The sequence below is a fragment of the Physella acuta genome, unplaced genomic scaffold (genome assembly GCF_028476545.2).
Source record: "Physella acuta isolate Inbredline_101_S28 unplaced genomic scaffold, ASM2847654v3 ptg000013l, whole genome shotgun sequence".
NCBI lineage: Eukaryota > Metazoa > Mollusca > Gastropoda > Physidae > Physella > Physella acuta.
Window position 1 is genome coordinate 176,242 of NW_026731533.1, and position 19,913 is coordinate 196,154.

Consider the following 19,913-nt stretch of genomic DNA (forward strand, 5'->3'; position numbering starts at 1 on the left):
ATTGTAAGAAACTCTAGTAATCAGTATTAATCTGTTTTTACTAGAAACCAAAAATAAATACTTGAGTGTTTTACTTTTACAGAAAAAAAATAAAACTAAAGAAATAAAAAAATGTTTTGTCAAATATTTTATTCTATGTTGTGGCACAAAAATATAAATTAATGGCAAAAATACAATAATTTTAATTGTGTCACAATTTTCTTTAAAACTTCCTTGTAACTTCTAGTAAACAATAACTTAAAATTACATCTACAATGTAAAGTTAACACTTTAAATAAAAAATAAATAACAATTCTCTGATCAGTTTACAATAAATTAACTAGTATAATGTTTTAAAATATTTTAACCTAATCCCATCTACATAGTAATAAACAGTAGGCCATTTAGCAAAATTGCAAGAATATTAAAGTAAAAAAAAAAAAGAATTAATTTGTTCAAAACATCAGTGGCAATTGTAACTTTCTAAAGAATAATTTAAAACATAATGAGTTTAATTTGTAAACATCAATCATCTTTTCTATAAAAGTACATACATTTTCATGTTTTATTGTTTACAAAACATTTACTTCTTTTAAGTGAAAACCTACTTCCTAAAAGAAATTCAACTTTTATACTTAGCCTTTACAGGTACTTTTCATGAAAAACAAAAAAATATTTCTAAGATACAATGCCAAAATAAGACCTGAACGTAATCGTTGGAATTATAATCCATCATTGCATGAGCTGTACGAATCTTAAGTAAAAATATCATTTCCGATTACAGAACAAAGTAAACCATAAAAGTTTCGCCAAGAGTGACAAATTGGTGGGGAAAACCAGCAGTGTGGAAAATGACCGGATAGGGGGGAAGATGTGAAATATTATCTTTAAAAGAAAGAAGGACTACTTTTGCTTTGGAAAATTAGATGGCAGAGCTTTAGTGTTCAGTGGGTGGGCACCCTCATGCATCATGACAGATTTCTTTGTGCGGTTGTACCAGGGTTCTAGCTTTGTGTTGTGTAAGGCGTCATGGAAAGCTTCACATCCTTCTATAGAGTTGAGTACACCATATACAGCCTGCAGAGTAAAATACTGTCAACAACTGTGCTCATCATTGTGAGACCTAATCAATTTTTAGTGAATATTTAATTTCATTAACAAATAAATCGTTATTATTAGAAGTATACAGCAAATTTTTTTTTTATATTTAGGCTAAAATTCACAAATGTCAGGCCAATATATGTTTCAAGATTTGATAACAGCACTCTTAAAATTTTAAAACAAAAACAGATCTATATGTGTTAAAATTTGTAGTTTATTATATTACAAAAGTGATTACAAGTACTTTAATTCTTGCAACTTACTAAATCAGCCAGGTTTGGCTGGTTACCTCCCATGAAGGGCCTGTCCTTTCCAACAGCTTTCACCCATTCATTACAAGCATCATAAAGTGATTGTCGAACATCTTCCTTCAGTTTGTATCTACAGTCATAAAACAAAACATTTGATCTCTATGTGATAAGCCAAACGACACAAATTTGATACATCAGGCTCTTCAGTGGCGGTTGAAAGATAGGGTGAACAAGTCAGACCTGAAGGTGAATTCTAACAAAATAGTAAAGAATGCTGGTATGACATGGCTGAGGCCCTATGTTTCATATTGAGTAAAGAGGACTAACTTTATTGTCAAATCAAACAGTAGTTGGTGTGTATGCGACTCACTTTGTTTTAAGGATTTTTCCTATGAAATACATAACAGTTGCTCCTACATAAATGACAACTTGGCGCTCTAGAGTTGAGAAGTTTTGCTCCCATTCTCCAACCTCAGAGAAATACTTAAAAGCTTGAAGAGACTCTCTGGGCGTGCGATACGCATTTGGTGACAACATGTGCACCAGGTGGTCATCTGCCCACTCGCGCCACTTCCTCTCTTCCCTGTACAACAAAAATGTAAACACAAAACCAGATTAGGGGCGAGGGGTTAAAAAATTTTCAGTATTAAATTTGATCAGTATTAGTAAGTGCAAACTGAGTAAAATATATTATGGATAAAATACAATTAATACTAAAAGTTAAAAACAGTTTACTTTCTCTGGTCTGGCGTTGAGCTCAAATCTGCTGTCTCTTGAAACATAATAAAATACTTGTTGGGAAAATCATATTTTGTCTTCCTCCCTTCATTCTCGGTAATGCATGGGTAGTAGGAAGAATATTTCTCTAACCCAGTTGAACGATCGTGGAGGTAGGACTCTAACACACTAATAATCACAGAGCTGTCTACAATTTTCTGGAAACATAAGAGCACATTATTTGCTAGAAATCAATTTAAAACAAGTATAAACTGAATATTTGTGTTATAAAATCTTAATTTAGATTTGGGTAAGTGCAATATAACATTGTTTTCATACATAAAGACTGCATTTAGACATTGAAATCAAGTTGATATTATTTGTTTTGGATTAAATTTGCACTTAAAAGAATTAGTGAAATATGATTACCACTTCATTTTTAGATCCTGGCAACTGAACTATGAGAATAGGCACTTTTTTATATTCTGTCCACTTGAGCTGTTTTTTAGTTACAGAGTTCACTTCTATAACATCATAGGAAAAGCCATGGTAGTCCAGCACTGCTCTGACTTTGCAGCAAAATGGGCAAGTTTGGTACTGAAACAACATCAGCTTGAGACCGGAGGCATCTGTTGCAACTTGAACCTGATTGTTACAACAATGGAAGACATTAGTTGTAGAAATATATTTCAATAAATACATCTTCACCTGGGGTCAGGTTGAGAACATGGAACAGGACTGATGACTCTGGTTGGTGGCACATGTCGGGGGACGATCTGTCCGGGATTCAAAGGGTCGATTCTAGATATCATCCCTACATTAGTTAGGAAACGTAAAGGGCTAAAGACAGCTGGGAATAGTGCTGAGCATATCCCTTCATATTCCAAGATCAAGAAACATGAATTCTACTTCACCTGCTCTATGAATGGATTGTGTTCAGTTGATTCTAAATAAATATCATTCCTAAATGAATAAATTAAAATTAGGCCTATGGCTTACCTTTCTGGAGGGTGTAAAAGTAGGTCTTTCTCCATCCTTAGCATAAACTTTCTTAAATGTTTTCAAACCCCACTCATTATCAACAACAGAACTGAAAACAGAAATACTGAAAGCACCAACAGCAGCAACTGCAGTCAACGTTGCAGCTTTTAGACAGATAGATCTAGATTTAGATGACGCAAACTCAGAGTTTGTCGATCCTTTTTGCGATCCTCGACATTTGGACGTCGATTCTTGATTATGTAAGCGAGTGTTTCCAGTGTTGACGTCTCTGTTATAAAACAATAAATTACCATGTTTTACTTTTATACGGTTACTGCAACTGGGGTTTTTAGAAAAAGTAAAACTAAAGCCTCTTTGGGATACACTTGGTTTATCTGCAAAATTTTTAGGCCTAGATCTATATGGTTGCTGTAGATAGTTTTTATGCCAAATTATTTTCATAAACAATCGGTCTCTAATCAAGGGCGCAGCCATGTTTGTTTATAGCTTTATGGTGATTCGATAGGTATCGATATTGTACTTCTATTGATGTCCGACTACAAATTAAGTCCACACTTTTCAAGTCCACATTGTAATATATTTTAGCCACAACTACACGCAAATTATGTCAGGCTGTAACCTATACCTATCCCCTCCCTATTAGAGTCTCTATACTACTATATAACTCAAAAATATTAGGTATAGAAACTGTTATATAAAGAAGGGGTAATCCACAAACGAGGACACGTTTTTTGGAGGATTTTCACACACATACCTGATACCCCTCGGTCTCCCCACCGTAATAATATATCGTCACAAAAAGCCAGTCTACACCCACCCCCCCCCCTAAAATTACGTCACACCTCAGCCTACACCCCCGCCCTCAAATTCACAGTTTTTTTGTCAACATAGAGTAGGTCTACATATTAATCAACTTCTAATACAGTTTGCAAAAACATTTTTTTAAAGCTAAAGTTCATGCAGCTAGTATCATTACATTTTTAAAACTACAACAATGCGACGTCACACATTACTGAGCCACCACCCCCCTCATCATCATCACACATCGTCACAAAATTCCTACCCCACCCTTCTCCTAGAAATGTGATGTAATCAGAAATGAAAAAAAAAAAGATCGTGCACTCGAAGGCCTACCTAATATTAGCCCCCCCCCCCCCCCTCCTCCAATACTATTTGTATGGGTAGAGGTGTTTATAATTTATACTTTCTCGTATATACGAAGTATAGAGAAAGTATTGTAATCGTGCACAAAAATAACATGAAATTTTGACAGTTTTCACCGTTTTACTCCTCAGTCCTTCATCAAATCCGGAGTATAGAGGACTTATTTTAATCAGGCAAAATTTATAAATACAAATATATAAACATTTTGGCGTTTTATGCGTTATCGAGTCGTAAAAACTTGACTTTGCAATTCTGTCCGTATGTCTCTCTGTGTGTGTGTGTGTCTGTGTTTAAACACGATAACTTGAGTACCGTTACAGCTAGGTTGATGAAATTTCATATATAAGTATTTTATCAAAATCGTAGATCCTGATCAACTTTTGAGCGATTTCCGATAAACGGAAGTGGTACTTTTTCTACTTTGAATTTTTCAAAAGCTTATAACTTGAGTACTATTTCAGATAGATAAATGAAATTTCACATGCAAGTAAAAGATCTAATTCTCTACCTTCTGTCAAATTTTGAGTAATTTCCGTTGATTGAAAGTACTAATTTACGCTATTTCCGATTTCTCAAAAAACGAATGTAAATTTATAGTACTAATAATATTCCGCACTATTATGCACGTTTTATTTGGCGTTCACAGGTGTGCAATTCTTTTTTCTACGAGATTTTATTCTATTTCAAAAAGTTTAAGTATTTAAAATGGATTAAAATTCATGTCTATATCCCGAGTTCCCATGGGGTCATCCATTTATGACGTCCACACGGGGGGAGGGGGTCCGAAAAAAATGGACTTTTGCGGACGCGTGTGGACATTTATAAGGGAATTAAGTGGACTTTTGTGAACGGGGGGGGGGGGGGTCCAAAATCCAAAAAAAAAATGTGGACGTCATAAATGGATGACCCCCATCCCCTGTTTTTTTTTATAAAAGAATAATCGAGAAAGTTTAGGGGAGATCGCTCCCGGTTTATTTAGGCCTATTAATGTGTGATAACGAGAATTTATATTTTGGTCACTTTCTGCAACTATACGAATGGTTGGACGAGCTATGTTGAGACAACTCCTCGATCGATTGTTCTTACTTTCAATTACATGAATTAGCAACGTTTTAAATCCCTAATTACACGATTGTTTCTATTTTGTTGTAAGCTTATAGCCTATTAAAGTGGGTTGTGGCATGGGGGGGGGGGGGCTACAAGCTACTTAATGTATTGTTGATGTTGTCTCTGATATAGATGTGCGCATGATCATTCATGATCCATCCTAGTGAAAATGATCGAATCAATCTTTTTGGCGCATTATTTTTCCACTACCCCTTTTATCGGTGCATGTCGTTACAAATAGAAAAGAAATAATGTCGTACTGCTACATGCCCCCCCCCCCCCCTTCGTGTATTTTTTTTAATTGCTTATTTTATAAACTAAATTATATATATATATATATATATATATATATATATATATATATATATATATATATATATATATATATATATATATATATATATATATATGCTAATTATCGTACTAAAAGTATTTAAAGTTACCTAGCTTTCAGTTCAAAAGGACACTTTTAAATATACAATGGAGTGAAGTCACACGCTCTAAATTCCCCACCCCCTTCCATACATTATTATACAAGTTAGAACCAGAGTTTCTTCCAGGCATCTCTTCGGGGGGGGGGGGGCGAAGCCCCCCCCCCCCAAAAATTTTTTTACCGCCCCCCGAACAAAATGAAATTTATATAATTTATATAGAAAATATATACTTTTAACAGTGTCCGCCCCCCCCCCCCCGAAGAAAGTTTACCGCCCCCCCCGAAGATTTCAAGTGCCCCCCCCCCCCCCCCCCGAGAAAAAAAGTCTGGAAGAAACACTGGTTAGAACCCACTGCAGGTCCCACCTTCTTTCCATCCATGGACGGCTTATAACTATTGCAAAACATTTTTCAGCTACTTGCTGATTCCTGATATTTGTATTTCCTATTTAACATTTTTTTGCAGGTAAATTAGACTGGACCAATCAATTACAATATGCAGTGGGTATTTATAATTATAGAGGTTAGCCGAGGCTACCCCAGTCGGCCTCAGTGACCTTTCCGACTTTCGGTTCTATAAATAAATTTTAGTTTTCACGAAGATAAATTTAGCACAGTTTCGGTTTCCCAAGGAAATAGGCTTTCGGTTTCCGCATTCAAGAAATGCTACATATAAGGCTTGAGCTGCCTATGATTTCTAAGTTTCTAGGTAGTCTGCTTTAGTACAAGTTGTGATTTCTAGGTATAAGTTTGTACCTAGAGTACTGAGCTGGTCGTCTAAGAGAAAATTAGAGGAACTGGATTGCTGTGATTGATAACAACCTAACAACTACTGAACTTTCAACAAATCCGAAAATCGTCATTTACACTAATTTACAGTCTTCATTTCGACATTTGTTTTGACTGGGTGTGTACCTAAAAATAAAATGAAATATGAAATAATAATTATTTTTTATAAACTATTGTTTTATTTTCTTACTAGATAGATCTAGATTAGATCTACCTAGTGTATATTTATATAGTGATTAGTAAGTATAAAGTAAGTAGTTATATTAATTAATACTTAATTATTAATTAATAAGTAGGCCTATCTGTCCTGAGTATAGTAGTATAGTATAATTAATTAAATTCTAACCGAAAATAACTACACTGGCATGTTTGTAGTAGTTAACGTTCATTAGATCAATTAGTAGTTAAGTGTAGTATGTAGTATCATGCAATAGTACTACATTTACCTTTATGTAGGTTAAGCCAGGGTGAGAGTTTGTCTTGCAGAATCGTAGCTAATCAATACTGAATGTGTAATTTATTTACTTTTATCTGATATGAGGATACATTTTAATTAGCGGTATAGTTTATATATTTTTATTTTTATTACAGAATGGAGAACCACAGAGAATCTCGCAAACGCCTCAGACCTTGGCTAGAGAGAATGATCAACATGGGAAAATGTCCCGGACTAATGTGGGAAAATAGAGACGAGCGAACATTCAGGATCCCGTGGAGACATTTCAACAACAAAGAATGGGTGGAAGAAGATTCCAAAATTTTTAGAGAGTGGGCCAAATACACAGGAAAATACCAAGATGGAGACAAAGCAGAATACCCTGTCTGGAAAACTCGTCTTCGATGTGCCCTGAAGAAAATACCTGAAATTAAAGAAATTCCAGAGCTCCATAGAACAGAGGATGTAAACCCTTATAGGGTGTACAAGTTTGTTGATATACCAGTGATGAAAAAAGCCTTGGACCATGATACAGATTCCAACAGCGGCTTTTCACACTTTGGTAGCTCCCCAAATGGCAGAGACTACTTTGAAGAGTCTCAGTCATCACCTCCGGCTAATTTTCTCAATGAAAAAGCTGCAGCCCAACAGTCTGCTAATGTGCCTACAGTTGTGTATGATGAAGAGCCTCGGTATGACCCAAGCTTCAAAATGATTGAAAAAAAAGAAGAGCATTTCCTCCATCAATATCCAAACTATCATCAAGTGTATGGTAACTCTACAGACCAGGGTTTACGAATGGAGTACCAAAACTTTCATGTGAAGCCGCAGATGATTAGCACCATGGTGGAGCCAGCGACGAATTTTCCAAATGTGCACTCAGCCGCGGCTTTGAGGCCAGAAATCTTATCCCATCAGGTGAATACACAGGCGCCACCTGAGCATGTGCAGACAGATGTCAATGAAAACATGACCAGCTTTCCCTCAGACTTAATGTCTGTTGAAAGCACAGATCTGTGCCAGCTAGCCAATATGGAGCTGCCGCCATCCATCTGTAGCAACCAGAGTTTTGGTCCAAGTTTTGGGGGCTCAGCGTCAAGCCTCAATACTGAAATTACCTCAGGTTACGCTCCAGCAATGCAGTTGACCGTTGTTTACGAGTCACCAAACATCGAAGTAATGAGGCAAAATGTAATGGCAAATGGATGTCGGGTTTTTTCAGGATCTGTAGATATAAATACCAATTTAAATGACAAAGCTTTAGAAGAAACATTGTTCGGGCCTAAGGAAGCTACGCAGCTGAAACTGCCGAATGTTGATGAGTTCAATGTAAAGCCTGAACATAAACAGAACATCCAGGATCTCCTTGATAAAATGGAAAGAGGTATAGTTTTAACATACAAGGAGGGGGATATTTATGTGCAGCGCCTCTGTAGGACAAGAGTCTTCCTCACCGATGGTGTGTCAGAGAGTGCTCTTCTAGAGCGGAAGAATCACGCCCCTACTAAAGCTTTTGATCTGAGTAAATTCCACAATGCTTTACAGCAGCATGTAAGTGGTGCTAAAAAGGAGCTCCCGAAACCTTTCTTCACCCTCACCATCGGGCAAGAAATTAAGAAGTCCCACTACCAGCCGCTAAGTCGGATTCTGATTCACATTGTCGTGCAGCACAGTTACGCTGCCAGACTTCTCTCCAACCTAAACAATGCTTCGCTGACATCTGGCCAATATTTTTCATCTGATGACAACTACGACCAGATTGTTGACCAAGTTAAAAAGGTTAGCTTGACCTAGACTCCTAATTTTCTATGTACATTTCAACATTTATAATAATATATTTTTACAAATATTTTACACTATTTAAAATAGACTACCATTTATTTTTTTATAGCTTGAATGAGTTCACAATAGTAAATATTGATGATTATGTCATTGTATTGTGTGAAAGACGGTATTAATGTTATGCAAGTACTAGTAAAAGAACATTTTCAAATTTGAATGTACTTTGTACTCTATCCTACGTTATGAACACTTGAAGTTGATTTGAAATGAGATTACTGTTGTTTAAAATCTATGACTGTAATTTTAAAATTTAACTTAAAAAAAATAGATCTTTGAATAGTATAAAGTTTACCTACTTACGATATGTATATACCCTTTTAACCCAAATAATCCTTGGTGCAGATAAAGTAGAGTTTATGTTTCTTTAAGTTTGGCCTATGAAGGAATAGTGGTCAGCATTATGCCCAACCACCTTTACTCTTCAAATATACTTCCAAACTTAGAGAACTTCATGAAGTTCTACCAACTCAAGCTAATGGACTGAACTCCACACTTGGGTTTATTAATACTGAGCTCTAGCTCAGTCACTCCTCTCCCTTATTTCACTATTAATTTTATGCTGATTTTATTTTAACCCTTTATGTTTTTCATGTTGTTGATACCGTGTGATATCATATGACTTTGTTATAATAACTTTATCATGTTACTGTTGTAATTCTGTTTTTATACATGTAATCTTTTAAAACATTTAAATTGTTACATTGAATGTTAACCACGCTTTCATAAAAAAAAAATAACCGAGTGCACTTTGATTCTTCTTCTTCCTTTTCTTCTATATAAGATTTTTTTTGTTTAATTAAAATAAGTTTTAAAAAATGAGTAATGATTATTTTACACACTTGAATTTTTAAAATTTGGCAAGTTTTTATTTTTATCTTTTTAATATCACCTTAAAGCAAAAACGTTCCTGCTTACAATATCTATTATTTTGATAAAATATATATTATAATGTCGTTGTTGTATAGGCCTACTTTTGTTACTATTATTTAAGATGTACATATTGATTATTTACAAAATAAAAATTCTGCAGCTTCACTGAGTTTTGATTTAAAGTTAGATAACAGTTGAATAGCTCTGGAACTTGTGAGTGGGGAATCTATATTTAGAGTTTTCTGCAGACTTCTTCTTCGTTCTTCATTTTTAATGTTGGAAGGGATTCCCTCCAACACAAGTATTACATGACAACTTGTTATGTACCATATAGACCATTGACTCTGATTTCAGCCTTTTTAAAAAAAATTTCTTCCATACACTTTGTCCAACCAAGAACAGACTACAAGGCAGAAGTTGTTTGATTTTGGAGTTGTCTCTCCTTGAAGAGTTGCTGTTTCCAGCTATTAAGTGTAATCCGCCCGGGGTTCAAACTCAGTTTTCGGTTTAGAAACCATCAGATTTACCAACCCGACCACGCAGATCCCTTTTCAGCAGACAAATTTACCTGTTGTTTTAAAAACTTATGGTGATGTTTGTTGAAATATTATCATCAGGGAACAAATGGAGTGCCTTAATTAAGGTCATAGTAGCAGAAAAATGGAGGGGGAGGGGTACACATTTGACTACCTGCAAAAATGTCAACACAAATGTGCATGGCACTTTGCAATTTATTATTATTCTGCTTTTGTAATTTTCTTAAGGTTTTATGTCTGTTAACGCAAGTATGACGAACTGATTTCGAACAGGAAGTTTAAATACTTCAAGAGATAAAAATATCTTTGATTAAAAAAAGACAATTTTAATTCATGTAGAATCTTGTTTGTTGATTATACAGAAATCATATAAAAAGTGTAAGGTCATAATGTATACTATTACAAACTGTTGCAAGTTAGAATACTTAAATGTACCCACTTCCATAAAGAAACATACTATTAATAACAGAACAAAGAGCTGGAAAAAATGTAAATATGCAGATGTTGTGACATCATTTGGTTGGTTGTACTCAGTTAAACATTTTAAGTACAATTCAATGGTTTTACAATGAAACAATAAACCTTAAGACTTAACCGTTTACATGCTAAAATCATTAACCACCTTTAGAGCTAACCTGTCCACAAAATATTTCTGAAAAAATTATTTGTTGGTGAAAAAAAAAACAAGTAAAAAAACTGACAGGATTGTTAGGCTAAGCATTGAAAAACGAACAGTTTATTGTGTAGTTTAATAAACAATTTCTGCATTTGTGGACTCCTTTAGTTTACATAAAAGAAAAAAAAATGTTTTTGATTATAATGCCATTGCTGTATGGCCCCAGAAAACACTGAACATGTTTTACAAGAATGCATTGTGTACCAGCAGACAAGGCCTATAACTGGCCATAAAACACCCTGCTAAGTGAGAAATTATTGAACAAGCTATAATACCCTCCATTATTTACATATTAAGAACAAATAAAAAGAATAATGAAAAAATGCTTTACAATTTAGAAAAAAATATTTTTACAATTCTCATTCCTCAACTTTGTATGTCAGATACAGTAGAGGTCTAATGGTAGCTTATCATTGCAGCCAAATTGGGATTAATGGTTTGATAGATGTGTACTTAACCAGTTTCTTTACATGTGCAGGGTTTCTTTCAGAATTTTTTTCACTGGGGTTGGGTGGGGGCACAGTTAAAACATTTCCTGGATGGGGAAATGGGCTAAAGTATAATATTGTTTTCTATAATTTATAGATTTTTTTTCTATTCCCTCTGGGAGGGTAGACCTACTTCAGGGGAAATGACTGAACGAAACAGTGATCATGTGATTTTTATTGAGGTAAAGTGCTTTTTCAGCCTGATGTTCCTCATGGAAGGTGGTAGAGTATGTTTTTCTAAGACCATAATAATCATATGATTAAAGGTGAACCATAGCCCAAACCCCATGTACAATTCTGTCTTTGGGTCTGACATGGTGTTAAAATTGGACGAAATCAATCAGACAAATTCAAAATAATGAACAGCTACACTTCTTGACACCAGCAGTGGTTTAAGATAAACATACAGCATAAATTTACCAAACAGTATCTTCCAAGTTGATGTAAAGATCAGGAGTTAGAAGATTAAAATTGTTAAAGTAATATCACAAAAAAATAACCAAATTAAAATAAAACATACTCATCACGTGGGAAATAGACTTAAAATGATAAATATTCCTTAATAAAATAAATTAATTTCCACTAGTATAAATATAAATTTGGAATATGGGGTCATCCATAAATGACGTCACGCTTTTTTTGACGATTTTTACCTCCCCCCCCCCCCTCCCCTCCGTCACACTTCGTCACAAAAAGCCAGACCCCCCCCCCCCCCTAAAATGACGTCACACCTCAACCTACAGCCCCCCTCAAAATTGCAGTTGAATTTTTTTAAAACATTGATATTTTTCCAAAATCTTGTCTAAACTATTACAATTTATTAAAACAGTTATCTAAAACGCGAAATAACGTCTAAAATTCGTTTTCTAACATTGCTTTTTTATAATGCAAAAATGTGACGTCGCAACATCTGACCCCCCCCCTCCCCCTCATCGCACATCGTCACAAAATTACGGACCCCCCCTCCCCCCTACGAGTGTGACGTCATTTATGGATGACCCCTATACTGTTATTTCAATATTTAACAAAATATTAGAGTGGGGTGTTTTAGCCTTGGGCTTTTTTTTAACTCAGTGATCTTTTCATAAAAATATTTTAAAATCATTTTTATCTAACACAACAAATTTACTTTATTTTTATGACATCATCCAACTCAGGGATTTTACTTGAGGCTTCTGTAACACTCTCTACTTTTTCTTCTTTATCTACATATCTATATTTTATAACATTCCCATTTTTTCTCATCTCAAGAGTGGGTGATCCGTTACTGCTTACAGCTCGAGCTGTTAGAGTCAGGTCACCAACTGTTCCCACCCTTATCTGGTAATTCTTTTCTTTTTTTAACTCTTGTTCTACAGGTGAAAATGTCAGAAAGTCTTTTTCTGTATCATTGTAGTCCCCAAATCTAGGGAGAAAAAGTAAGACAAGGAAATGTGTGGTTAGACAATTCTACTGCTTGTAAAAAAATAAGTGGTTTAAGGAATAATTTCTTAGTATAATTACACTCAATATTGAAAAAGTACAACATAAAACAATGTTGAGGCTTATTTTGAAATGTATATCACCTTCTGAATTACGTACATTTCAAATTGACGCAAGTTTTCATTTCGTGTGTCCTTTTTTCTTACAGATTTACTAGATATATTCCACCAGGGTAATGGAATCCAGTTCGCAGCCTCTGAAACGGTATGCATTAAACTAGTTAATATCAATAGGGGGAAGAGATAAGAAAGGTTAAAGTCATTTTGTAACAAATCCTAATGTTTTTGGGCATATTTTTCTTAAAATTGATCAATTAATCTAAAGCTAAATTGTATCAAGATTTACTAAAATAAAAAATAAATAAATAAATAAATATAAAAGCAATAGGGATTTGCAATTTCAGTACAAAGGGAAACTACTCAAATAATGCTTTCAGCACAGTTTTCCTAGCCTGGTTATATCCCCTTACCCAAATAAAAATAAGGTAGACAAATTGTGAGATCATTTTAATGGGCAGAGTTTCTTCCAGGCATCTCACCGGGGGGGGGGGGGGGGGGGGGGGGGGGGAGGGGGTTCAAGCCCCCCTCGAAAAAAATCTACCCCTCCCCGAACGAAATGAAATTTATATGATTTGTATAGAAACTATATACTTTTAACAGTGTCCGCCCCCCCCCCCCCCGAAAAAAGTCCACCCCCCCCCCCCTCCACCCCCCCCACCCCGGAGAAAAAAGTCTGGAAGAAACTCTGTTACTGGGAGTGGAGGGGGAGAGACCAGAGTTTCTTTTAGGCATCTCTTCGAACGAGATGGATTTTATATAGTAAACATACACTTTTACTAGTGTCCGCCCCCCCCCCCCCCCCCCCGAAAAATGTTGACCGCCCCTCCCTCGCCCCGGAGAAAAAAGTCTGGAAGAAAAACTGGGAGAGAACAGGGCAGCCTTTTGACTTTCCAGTGACTGTGGTGGAGGGGGATATATATTTGACAAAATATATTGATGTTGAGCAGATTGTAAGAGGGGCGCATTATAATATATAATTTACTGCCAAAACTATATTTTAAAATAACTTAACGTAGATAGCATTTCATTTTAGGCAACTGCAAGTAATTGTAATTTTTCTTTACCATCTTTGAAGGAAGAATCAAACTTCTCATTTATCAACTTCTTATACTCATCATTAGAAAGTTTACGCATCACAACCTTATTGTTCACGTCTTTTTCAAAAACAGCTGAAAAAAAGTTTAATGTATCTGCCTTTAGTAGTAGCTAAATAAGACATTTATTGTTGGGATGGTGTGAGAGGTGATGTAGATGTCTTTGAAAATCATGTTGATGAAATCTAATTTCAATCTATCAGCTTGCATAATGGTATAAAACATTGTAAAGCATTACAAAAAAAATAAAATTTAGGCCTACTAAAAGTGTAAGTTGATTCTAATGTTCTAGCTAGTTGAATTTCTTCCCACAGAGAGCATTGCTCTTTTCCATGTCTGATTTGTATTTATAAAATTATAAAAAGCATAATAAAATTACCATAAAACTTCAGCTGGTCAGGATTTTTTTCACAAAATGCTTTCAGTTTATCTTTTGTAAACCATTCTAGATTATCTATATTGTTATCTAAAAATAAAATATCAATTATAAGAATTAAAGAATTCTAAAAAAATAAAGCATAATATATCTAATTTATTTAAAATGTAATCAATACATGACATGATTTTTAATTCATTTTAAATACTTGAACTTTTTAAAATAGAATAAAATCTCATAGAAAAAAGAATTGCGCACCAAGCGAACGCCAAAACAAAATGTGCATAATAGTGCGGAATATTATTAGTTAGTACTTTAAAAATTTACATGCGTTTTTTGAGAAATCGAAAATAGCGTAAATTACTACTTCCGGACAACAGAAATTACTCAAAATTTGATAGAAGGTAGAGGAGTAAATCTTTTACTTACATGTTAAATTTCATTTATCTATCTGAAATAGTACCCAAGTTATAGGCTTTTGAAAAATTCAAAGTAGAAAAAGTACCACTTTCGGTTATCGGAAATCGCTCAAAAGTTGATACGGATCTTCGATTTTGATAAAGTACTTATATATGAAATTTCATCAACCTAGCTGTAACGGTACTCAAGTTATCGTGTTTACAGACACACACACAGACACACACAGACACACACACAGACATACACACAGACATACGGACAAGATTGCACAAATATATTTTCCGACTCAGGGAGGTGTAAAACGTACAAGACTTTCTCTATACTTCGTATATACGAGAAAGTAAAAACAACTATACAATCTTTTCTATTGCCCGATTTGATATGAAATTCTCACTCACTTACTGTTAGTGTATAAAAATATACAAGAAAGTTCTGTTTTGCAGTGATATATTTTATGCTGAGATCCTTTGTCCTTGAAATGATTTGTCATGTGATATTTACTCCTAATTTTACATAACTTTATTGAGGTTTTTAATTTTGTTAGTGACTTTGCTGACCTACATTTGGCTTAGGTATTTAAATTTTAAAGCGATAAAATAAGATGCATATTTTATGGATATTGGATTAACTTCAGACATACAGATTATACCACGGCTTACGATCGGTACAATTTCTTTATTAATAAATACAGGGGCTAATATTTTATACAATTACTATGCATATGATTACGAGTAAGAAAATGTCGTTGAAAGGTGTTGTGACCTTGAAATTAACTTTCAAATGACAGCTGTTATAATATTTGGTAACATATTTATGTACACGATTACGAAAATAAGTATTAACATTTAAGAAATGAACATTCCCAATTGTATACGTAACACACCGATGTATATTTTGTTCCACTTTTATTTGACTTTGAGGGATAATAAATATTTTATGAATTTTTTTACTTTTATGTGAGCGAAAATTAAGGGTTTGGGCTTACATTAACATACAAATCTTCAACAAGTCTTTTTAATGAAAGTGAACCTAATTAATGTCAAGAATTTGAAATTCTAATCATATTATATACCGAATTTTAGCCACATAACTTTGTAACATTTGAAAACTCGTGAACAATGTGTCAAAGAAAATAATTTTGAGAAAAAAACAAAAACTGAAATCAACTATCTGATATGTTAAAAATGTGCAACATTTTAAGAAGTTTATTAAATAATTAAAAGTAACGCGGTTTTATATTGAAAATATATAAATCAAAGATTAAAACCAAACTTCCCCTGATTTTAGTAATAAATTTGTTTCTTTTAAAATTGTGTCATTAGTAAAACAAAGATATTAATCAAAATTAGGCATTTTTAATGAGATAAACTATCGCGTAGCCCTTGGTTATTGAAATGTAAATTAAAGTACGCCTAATTAACATTATAAAAATAATTGGTAGAAAATGTTCATAAAAGGTTCATTTAGATGAATATTTTAAAAAAACCCAGAAAAGTTTGTTTTCTATGATAAATGTGCGTGATACCTGTAAGCCTATTTAACATCCAATTTAATGCAACGCGAAGTATAATGTTGAGTGGTGAGCTTGATGAGGAGCCTAATCCACCGCCTGATGACGGGCTTAACCCACCACCTGATGACGGGCCTAATCCACCGCCTGATCCTTGTCCTGAAGATGAACTGTTTGGTGCACACAAATAGAAAACTTATTAAATAAAGCGTATATTACATTTATACTTTAGCGTATACGGAGTATAGAGAAAGTATTGTTATCGTGCAAAAAATCAAAATCGAGATTTTCACGAATCTCGACGTTTTAGACTTTTCTTATTCGGAAAATCTTAATTTTGCAATTGTGTCTGTATGTCTGTGTGTGTATGTCTGTGAACACTATAACTTGAGTACCGTCGCGGCTTGGTTGAGGAAATTGTATGTGTAAGTACTACAACAATTTTGTAGTTCTGATTCAATTTTTCAGAAATTTCTGATAACCGGAAGTGGCATTGATTCTACTTTTGGTTTTTTAAAAGCCTACAACTACACGTTGCACGCTATTAGTGACAAAGCGAAGAAATAACTAACTAGCTTAAAGGCCGTATGTCTGTGTGTGTGTGTGCGTGCGTGTGTGTGTGTGAAATTTCACATGTAAGTGAAAGATCTAATTCTCTGCCATCTGTCAAATTTTGGGTAATTTCCGTCGATCGGAAGTAGTAATTTTCGCTATTTCCGATATCTCGAAAAAAAATCATTAAAATAATGTCTATATCCCGAGTTGCCATCCCCTGTTGTTTTGTATAAGAATATTCGTGAAAGTTTAGGTGAGATCACTCCCGGTTTATTTTAAAATGAGCTAATACCCTAAACTTATAGCAATTCTCATCTCACATCGCCAAAATGTCAAAATACACAGTTTATCTGGTTATTTGTTATACCTCAAAAATAAAAACAACAACCTGCTATGCTGTAATAGAGTATATATATATATATATATATATATATATATATATATATATATATATATATATATATATATATATATATATATATATATATATATATATACACTACAACCAAAAACAACTAACGCAACTTAATCTGTTTTGTAATCCTTGTAAAAAAAACAATTTGACATAATGGTTCCTAGAATATTAATTAAGTCGAGTGAACTAGGTGAAATAATTACTCTCTAAATATAACTATGTGTATTTCTATGTGTATGTCTCCAAATTTAGTTGTAAATGTCAATACAGATCAATAATTAATTTAATACGTAATATACTAGCTTAATACTATTCGTTTCTACAAAAATAGTTTGTCTACAATCAGAATTAAATATATTGTTATCATAAAATATTTCAGCATAATGTAAGTTTTTTAATCAGAGTTGGTATAAAATCAAACTTTTCTATGCAATTTAAAGCTAAGTCTAATAGGTGGAACAATCTGAATAATAGCATAATACATATATTTAAATTATTGATCTTGCAGTTTCAATCATTCATCCTTTTTAATTAGCTACTGTTTATTGTGTTCTTTAAAGATTCATTTTTAACATAATGATATGGTGTGGGTTAGATCACTGTATTGATCACACACCTCTTTAAACAACATTTAGAGTTTTACCTGTTTCAAAAGCTATGATTCTGGCGGCATGGAACTTTGGTACCTAATTACGCGTTTTCCCAAATGTACTTACCAGATCAGTTCGGGGTGGGTTGGGGGGGGTTGGTTCAACTTCATTCACCACAGTCCTGCCGTTTTAGGTGAATATCCTACCCAGCGTATACCTAGGTGTGACATTAATGTCGCTCTGCACAATTGTGGTGGTAAGGTGTGTGGGGGTTTTTAGATGACTGTTCTAAACATACATATACAATTATACAATTATACATATATACTGATTCATAAATAGATTTAAATAAGTAACAGTAGTATTATGATAGTAATTTTTTTAAGAAGGGGTTCATGGGGGTTGTAACCCCCATACCCCCCCCCCTGCCTACGCCACTGCTACCAGGGCACCGAAGGACACACCTGATTCAATTTAGTGAGCGACTGTAACACCCCATTTTATCCATTGTCTATCGCACTGTTTAGAACGAACGCAGGCGCCGTTACGCTCATGGGAAAGCCCAGGGTGCCAAATCAAATCCTACAGGAGCGCCGGGGGACGCGCCTGGTTCGATATAGTCAACGATTATTGTTGCCCATCATGTCTTTAGTAAATAGTTTTTCTTAAACGAACTTATGTGCCATAGTGCTCGCAGGAGAGCCAGGGACGCTTCGGATCGTGCAATCTAAGCTGTGTCGGCGGTTGCGCCTGTTGAAGTTTTAACACTGAGTGTTCTAATCAACGCCAAAAAGTTTGATGGCGATCGGATGAGCGGTGTGAAACTGCAATTGACTTTTATTTTTATATACTGTGTATAGAGAAAAAACAAATCGCGCCCTGTGGCGATCGGATGAAAGGTGTAGTAATGCATAAAAGACAGACACACAGACACACACACATTGCTTAATATATATATATATATATTAATTGAAAGATATGGACACCTAAAAAATCTTAACCCGCCCCTGGCGGAATCCTGTTCTATCTCACTTATACGGTAAGGGATTAACGTACACGCACGGCTTTCATGCGGTAGGTTAACCCGCGCCCCGTTAAATATAATCCAAGCACAGGCATTGTTTACATTTAAACAACTCAGTTTATAAAGAAAAAAGTCACAAGTCTAAGAATAATTGGTAACGCATTGATGAAACCCTTCTTATATATCTTTCAGACTCTCTTCTATCCCCGCGTCAACGCGCGGGGATGGGCACGCTAGTATTTAATAACTAAGCCTATACATGTTTATCCCTTGGATATCCCTCTTTTGGGGATGTCGAGCAGACAGTTTTGAATATCAACATTATGCTTGTCAACCTTATGGCCTGTAGGTTTGACCGTATGTCGACCTTTTGTTCTTATCATGACAAGAGGAATGGTCTAAAGTCTAAATAAATGTTATGTCATGCTGCGTGGGGTATAACATATTTATATAGAAAGGGATAGTAGATATACTATATGCACGATCCTTACCGAATCAAAATAAAAGGAGAAACATTACCCTGCTTTGACATCCAATAATGTCCAATAAGTGAAGCCTGCTGCTGCCGATGCCGCCAAAATTCCCAGCTTTCCAAACTGAAGCCATTTTGCTTTATAAATATTTTGTATTGGCCTTTCACTTGCTCCTTCCTGTCTGCTATACTTATGTAACAATTTACCGTTTATCAAAGAATTTAAACTGTTTGTTTCAGACTTATGAAAAAGTGCATGCTGTATCGGTTTTCGAGTTAACTGCGACACGACAAACTGACGACAAAACATTCTAGTTGAACTCGGTTCACAACTGCGTTGCCTTAACCCTATGTCCTAAATGATATATTTTCTCGAAATTAAGATGAGGGGAAATTCCACATGTTCAACGTTGTTTTGACTAGAAAAGACACCCCATTGGTTAAAATTATCACCCTATTATGCGTGCAAAGTGTAAAAAAAAACACCAGACAGTTGCTTAATGCGTAAGCAACGCCCAAAAAACTG

The 19,913-nt window shown here is 34.5% G+C and overlaps 3 protein-coding genes across 4 annotated transcripts; 1 reads left to right on the forward strand and 2 right to left on the reverse strand.

Annotated features, from left to right (window-relative positions):
- Nucleotides 1-159: 159 nt before the first annotated feature.
- On the reverse strand, nucleotides 160-3,528 carry LOC131936192 (prostaglandin E synthase 2-like). The gene is made up of 6 exons (XM_059293109.1): nucleotides 3,048-3,528; nucleotides 2,478-2,693; nucleotides 2,067-2,266; nucleotides 1,702-1,914; nucleotides 1,344-1,461; nucleotides 160-1,056 (listed from the first exon to the last, which is right to left on the reverse strand). Exons 1-6 carry the CDS (start codon nucleotides 3,522-3,524, stop codon nucleotides 883-885), a joined length of 1,398 nt encoding a protein of 465 aa, XP_059149092.1. The 5' UTR covers nucleotides 3,525-3,528; the 3' UTR covers nucleotides 160-882.
- Nucleotides 3,529-6,409: 2,881 nt separating this feature from the next.
- LOC131935738 (interferon regulatory factor 8-like) lies at nucleotides 6,410-10,192 on the forward strand. The gene is made up of 2 exons (XM_059292368.1): nucleotides 6,410-6,660; nucleotides 7,134-10,192. Exon 2 carries the CDS (start codon nucleotides 7,135-7,137, stop codon nucleotides 8,770-8,772), a length of 1,638 nt encoding a protein of 545 aa, XP_059148351.1. The 5' UTR covers nucleotides 6,410-6,660; nucleotide 7,134; the 3' UTR covers nucleotides 8,773-10,192.
- Nucleotides 10,193-12,365: 2,173 nt separating this feature from the next.
- On the reverse strand, nucleotides 12,366-19,789 carry LOC131935742 (uncharacterized). 2 transcript variants are annotated; one of them, XM_059292383.1, is made up of 6 exons: nucleotides 19,435-19,788; nucleotides 16,347-16,501; nucleotides 14,405-14,491; nucleotides 13,996-14,100; nucleotides 12,972-13,068; nucleotides 12,366-12,795 (listed from the first exon to the last, which is right to left on the reverse strand). In XM_059292383.1, exons 1-6 carry the CDS (start codon nucleotides 19,695-19,697, stop codon nucleotides 12,516-12,518), a joined length of 987 nt encoding a protein of 328 aa, XP_059148366.1. In that variant the 5' UTR covers nucleotides 19,698-19,788; the 3' UTR covers nucleotides 12,366-12,515. The 2 variants fall into 2 exon arrangements, with proteins under 2 accessions (XP_059148366.1, XP_059148373.1); XM_059292390.1 differs by having other exon boundaries at nucleotides 12,657-12,795; nucleotides 12,956-13,068; nucleotides 19,435-19,789.
- Between the last annotated feature and the right edge of the window lie 124 nt (nucleotides 19,790-19,913).

Bases quoted from the DNA above. Each gene is read 5' to 3' on its own strand.
- LOC131935738 (XM_059292368.1), top strand. From the start codon at position 7,135: ATGGAGAACCACAGAGAATCTCGCAAACGCCTCAGACCTTGGCTAGAG.
- LOC131936192 (XM_059293109.1), bottom strand. From the start codon at position 3,524: ATGGCTGCGCCCTTGATTAGAGACCGATTGTTTATGAAAATAATTTGG. The intron at 2,694-3,047 runs GTAAGCCATAGG...TGTAACAATCAG, and splicing joins CTTTTACACCCTCCAGAAAG to GTTCAAGTTGCAACAGATGC. The intron at 1,057-1,343 runs GTAAGTTGCAAG...TTTACTCTGCAG, and splicing joins AGCCAAACCTGGCTGATTTA to GCTGTATATGGTGTACTCAA.
- LOC131935742 (XM_059292383.1), bottom strand. From the start codon at position 19,697: ATGTTTTGTCGTCAGTTTGTCGTGTCGCAGTTAACTCGAAAACCGATA. The intron at 16,502-19,434 runs GTAATGTTTCTC...TGCACCAAACAG, and splicing joins TTATTGGATGTCAAAGCAGG to TTCATCTTCAGGACAAGGAT. The intron at 13,069-13,995 runs GTAAAGAAAAAT...ATACCGTTTCAG, and splicing joins TGATTCTTCCTTCAAAGATG to AGGCTGCGAACTGGATTCCA.